At 42.5% G+C, this 5,949-nt stretch overlaps 1 protein-coding gene across 1 annotated transcript; it reads right to left on the bottom strand.

The window, feature by feature from the left end:
• Positions 1 to 2,537: 2,537 nt before the first annotated feature.
• Positions 2,538 to 4,418, bottom strand: TKTL2 (transketolase like 2). The gene has a single exon (XM_068975598.1). It carries the CDS (start codon positions 4,416 to 4,418, stop codon positions 2,538 to 2,540), a length of 1,881 nt encoding a protein of 626 aa, XP_068831699.1.
• Positions 4,419 to 5,949: the final 1,531 nt, after the last annotated feature.

Below are 5,949 nucleotides of genomic sequence, written 5' to 3'. Positions count from 1 at the left end.
ATGTAGTCACAGCTGTCCCTGGAATGTCATCAAGCTTTCTTAATTGAGATGACATTCTTCTAGGCAAAACAATGAATAGAAGACCTGAGTTAAACCAGTGACCAGGTGTTTATCCAAGTCAAAACTGAATATACACAAGCTTTAGGGGTCAAGATTAGTATCAGTCAGAATAATTCTCTGATTTCCATGGGCAGTTACATGATCTCCAGATATATTCAAAGCTGGAGAATATTTAATATAACACAATTGGATTTGATTCCATCTTAAATGACAAACTGTAGAGATGAAATAGAAGTCTCATTTCCCATTTCTTTCTTCTGGACCTGCCAGCCACTGATTGATGTCCTGTGTGACAGAATCTTTGCAGGAGAGATTAATGCCTTCTCCACCCTCCTACAAAAATATTTTTGATCATTTCTGAGATTCCACCCTGAACTTCTGTCATTATTACAGCTGTGTTTATGCATATTTGATTGGAAGCAAAGCATTTTGCATCCCACATTCAAGTTACAAGCCATAAAAACTGAAGCTCTTTCCTAGTATACACACTCAAATCAGGACAAGTAATTTTGTGCTGGTATTTCATCTGTTTTAATCTGTGTCTAAATCAATATTGTAACAGGCAGGAAGGCCAGGGTCTCCAAACGGAGAAAATAGGCTGCGAGTGTCAGACATTTTTTCTCTCTTAAGCGGCAGGAAGAAACAAACTAGTGTTATATTTTTTTCCCCTTCTCTATATTTATGGCCCAGGATGACTCACCTGGTGCCAAGATTATCTCAAAATGCATCTTGTGGATGAGGTCTGGTGCCATTCTCTGAGTTTTGAGACATTGCTTTAATTAGCAGACTGCTAATAGCTATATAACATCCAGCTAAAGACTAGCAGGGGCGTGGGTACTCTTTCTGCCCCCTTCTGATGTCTATCTCAGAAGTTTTCTCTTTTATACTTTAATAAAACGTTATTAAACAAAAGCTCTGAGCCATCAAGCCTCGTCTCTGGCCCCGGATTGAATTCTTCTCCTCCAGAGGCCAAGAATCCCAGCATCTTTCGTGGTTCAGCAACAACCTTTCAGTAGGGTTTAAAAACTTAAGGATAAAGACTTGTTCAACAGCACCCCATCCATGGATACATCTGATTGATGTTACTACATGGGAATGACCATATTTTAAAAGCTACAGTTATATATGCATACTACAAATGGATTTTTCTATGGTGAGACAAATGAGCTAAATTTGTTGTGTATCTGTATTTTCTAAATTCCTACAATAATCCTATAGCAACTGTTTTTAATTTTACAAAATGATTTTTAAATCTTAGGAAATAAAGAGCAATTATAATCAATTTTCAAAAGAAGAACCAGAACCAGCTCAGAGATAAAGTGCAGACAGTATTACTACTGTCCTGAGCAGGCCCCCCCCCCACCCCCCCCACCCCCCGCATTACTCTGATTCTCAGGTTACTAATTTTTGGTTTCTATGATACCTTCCAGAACAAACTGGGTTATGTGTCCAATGAACTTAATGATGACACTTAATGAAGGTAATAAAACTAAGGAATTACCTGATGAAAAGTCATTTTAAATTTACTTTTGAACTTTGGGGCTGGCTTTGATTTACCTGACTAGTACTTCTTCTTACATTCCAGCCATATACTCTATTTACTCACGGCAAAAAGTGAGGGGTGTGCTTCAGTCCACACATTGTTTTCCAGTGATTTGTCTCCAGCTGGGACATTTTCCTCTATTGAGGGAACATGCCTCTTTCTGTTTCTTGTTTAAATAGAAGTTTTTTTTGTTTGCTTGTTTTTTTTATCAGAGAGAAACCAAGTCACACATACATGACACAAACTGAATAAAGTTATTGGTTTTTAAATATTTTATTACATTAATTCTAGTTTCCTGAGTAGATGAATATAATCAAGTTGGCAAATTGGTCACTGAGAAAATGAAACGTTTCTGAAACCTCACAAAATATTGTAATGTGTAAACCAGAAGTAGCCAGGCTTTCATCTCTTCACAGAACAATAACTGAAGCAATGAGGTACATCATAAGAGAACTTTCACTGCTGCCCTCCAGTCTCTAAACTGCAAAGGAGAGAAGACAAACTTTGAAGGGAATTTCCAGGCAACTGTACTCAAAAATTATCCAGGAAGCTGCAGGTGGGATGGCATTACATGAAACCTCATATTTGTCTCAAAACCTAGGCTACTGAAGTCTACAATGAAATTCACATTTTCTTCACAAGTAAATTACATTTAGGAAACTTACCTCTACATTATTTCACAAATTAGTCAATTATTTGTAGTCTTATCAGCAAACTTCGTATTAGGTTACTTCGTATTCTGTTACTTAAACTACTTATGATTCAACACTGAGTGCCATTTGTATATACAGTCACAGTTTATAAGTAGTTGACTAGAATTTCTGAATTAGGAATAAAACAAGCTCTTAAATGGCTTTGTTTAAATAATACACAAAAAGGTCCAACAGGGTTTTAAAACCAACACAGAGACTGATATTTTAAAAAATCGGTTATTTTAGTGCATTAAAGTATATTTCACAGCTGCTATGATGTGTCTAGCACTGACACCAAACATACTCAGTAATTCACTAGGTTTCCTGTTTCTTTCAGGCACTCCTGACACCGACAGCTGATGAACATGGATGTCAGGCTCCCCAGATACTGCTGCACACACAGCTTCGCCAATGCCGCCTTCTTGGTAGTGATCTTCCACTGTGACAACCCGGCCATCAGTAGCTTTTGCACAGGAGATGATGGTGGCAGCATCCAGGGGTTTAATGGTAAACGGATCAATAACACAGATAGAAATATCCTGCTGAGAAAGAGTGTCAGCAGCTGCTAAGGCTTCATGCAGAGTAGCTCCAGCTCCAATTACTGTGACTTTGTCATTATTACTGTGGCAGATGACCTTGGCCCTTCCAATCTCAAAATTTTCTTGTGGGGGATAAATAACTGCAGTTTCTGATCGGCTGGTCCGAATGAAGCACATTCCTTTGGTATTGGCAGCCAGATAAACAGCATGCTCTGTCGAGACAGCATCACTTGGGAGGAAAACCGTGCAATTGGGAATGCTCCGGAACATGGCTAGATCTTCCAAGGCCATCTGAGAAGGGCCATCTTCACCAACAGATACCCCACAGTGAGAACCAATAAGATTTATATTAGTTTGAGATATGGCTCCCATCCGGATCTGATCAAATGCTCTAGTCAAAAAGGCAGCTAAAGTAGTAACAAATGTAATGGTTCGACCACGTGTGGCACAGCCCAGTGCCACACTCACCATGTTTTGTTCTGCAGCAAAACACTCAATAAAACGCTCAGGATGTTCTTTCTTGAATATTTCAAAAAAGGTGGAGTTCTTTGGGTCACCATCCAGGACAACAACTCTTTCATTTGCAAGGCCCAGTTTAGCCAGAGCCAAACCATATGCTTTCTGAGTAGCTACCCTGTCACCAACTTTATAATCAGGCAAACAGGTCATTTTTATATTTGTGATACTGACTGGAGGTGAGCCTTCAACAGGAGGTTTTGGTAGGAGATTCCTGTTGGTCTGTATCTGACTTTCAATTAGTCTAATGATTTCATCTCCTCTTTCTTTTGGCAGTGCCTTTCCATGCCAATTTTCTGCATCCTCAACATTTGGGATACCCCTGCCCTTGAAGGTCTTTGCAATTATGGCAGCGGGCTTGTTCTTCCCTTGAGCAGCTTGAGAAAAGGCCTGGCACAACGCCTCCACATCATGGCCATCTACTAAGTAAGTATTCCACCCAAAGGCCTCACAGCGATTCCGATAGATGTCTGTGCAGTGCTTCAGGGGTGCAACGCCACTTTGCCCCAAGCGGTTGACGTCAAACACTGCCACGAGATTGTCCAAACAGTAGTGGGAAGCAAAGGCCAAAGCTTCCCAGACGGAGCCTTCTGAGGACTCACCGTCGCCCAGGAGGCAGAATACCCGGTAGCTGGCTTTGTCCAAATACTTGCCAGTGTAAGCCATTCCACACGCAGCCCCCAATCCTTGCCCAAGCGATCCTGTAGCCACATCCACAAACGACAGCCTGGGGGTTGGGTGTCCCTCGAGGTCGCAATGAATTGTCCTCAAGTTCAGCAGGTCGGGTTCACTGATGCCGCCCGCCTCCGCCCAGGCAGCATAGAGCAGTGGAGCGGCATGACCTTTGGAAAGGACGAATCTGTCGTTGTCGGGGTGCGCTGGCTCAGTCTGTCTGTACCTCATCGTGTGGAAGAAAAGCACCGACACGATCTCTGCCGCGCTACAGCACGATGTGGGGTGGCCAGAGCCAGAGGCACATGTAGCCCTGATGGAATGGACGCGCAGGCGGTTGGCCAGGTCCTGCAGCACTTGCACTGTGGTCGCGTCCAGCGTCGCGCTGTCCGCCATGTCGGCGCCTTCCCAGGTTCCTGTGCGGGGCAGACGGGGCGGTGCCACGGCGGTTCCATCACGTGCCGGCGTGCCTGGCCTTGCCTCGGGGAAATGAGCTCTGGAGGTTCTGTCAGTTAATCGTGACCCCAGAGGCCGTAGCCGCCGCCCCTGGAAACAGCAGTGCAGTTTCATCTTGTGACAGAAGTCCTGGCCCCACCTCCGGAAGAAGCCTGCTTACCTGGGCCTAGGTCCTCGCCCTGCTCCGCAGGCTCCTTCCAGTGAATGGGTTTTAATACTTAGTCATTTACATGCTTAACATTATTTAAAATAATTAAACTTCTTTATACTTTTCCTCATTATAAATTCAAAAGGGCTTTCTTTTATTCCTGCATTATGAGATGCTGTTTGTTGAGGTTCTGCTGCTTTTTCCTGCTTTGGGGCTGCCTGAGACATCCGCACTGTTCTGTGCCTGGGTGCTCAGTTGCAAAGTCCAGTCAGACTCCACATTTCTGAGGACTGTAGTTCTCCAGGCTCCTCTGTTGATAGCATTTTCCAGGCAAGAATACTGGAGTGTGTCGCCATTTCCTCCTTCAAGGGCTTCTTCCCTGATCCAAGTATAGAACCCAAGTGTCCTACATCTCCTGCACGGGGGAAATGAATTCTTTACCACTGAGCCACCTGGGAAGCCCATGCACTGTTCTGTAGCCCAGCATTAATGGAAATGATCCAGAGTTACTGTCAGTCTACTGGATATGGCAACACCATGTCAATGAGACTTTCCAGAGCAGCTGGAAATTCTTTATATTTATTTTTAATTGGATGATAATTGCTCTTCAGCTTTGTGTTGGTGAAAATTGACTCTGACTCGCAGATAGAAATATGATAATTTGATCAAAATTGTCACAAGGATCAAATTTAGAACCGCTGAATGGTAGGGTGCCTAGAACTGCAATTTCCCCCACGTATCCTAAAATACAGTTACTAATAATACTTTTTAAAGATAATTAACTTACTTGCTTTAGTTATATAACTAAACTTGTGCCACTGAGTGCTTCTACCAGGCCAAGGTTGTATACAGCATGTTATCGAAAACACAAAAACACAATAACAGTACTATATCTCTCCCATGCTGTGGTATTAAACAGCTTAATTTTTGAGTCATAATACTTAGTTTTAACTTCACATTAAAATCATCACACTGAAAACAAAACAGACTTATCACCTGGACTCCACCTCAAGAGAAGCTAAATTCTAATCTATGGGACTAGAGTTTCAGACACTATAGTTTTAATGCACCTGTTAATTCTCTGGGAGGAAAATAAAACAAATTTAGTGTTGCCAAGAGAGATCTCTGAAATGGAGCTGGGAGGCTTCTGAGGAAGTGATTCTTGATGGACTCTGAACTTCTGATCTCTTATTGTCTTAACTCAGGCATCCAGAACTCTGCCCTATGCTTCAGAAATTTAAGGTGCTTGTTGGACCCTTACGCTAAATAACTCTGACAGCATATCCGTTAAGAACAAATATCTCTTTCCTGCACAAGGATCAG

The sequence above is a fragment of the Capricornis sumatraensis genome, chromosome 7 (genome assembly GCF_032405125.1).
Source record: "Capricornis sumatraensis isolate serow.1 chromosome 7, serow.2, whole genome shotgun sequence".
NCBI lineage: Eukaryota > Metazoa > Chordata > Mammalia > Artiodactyla > Bovidae > Capricornis > Capricornis sumatraensis.
Note: the sequence above shows the minus strand (reverse complement) of the source record. Positions and strands in the feature narration are given on the sequence as shown.

Bases quoted from the DNA above. Each gene is read 5' to 3' on its own strand.
- TKTL2 (XM_068975598.1), bottom strand. From the start codon at position 4,418: ATGGCGGACAGCGCGACGCTGGACGCGACCACAGTGCAAGTGCTGCAG.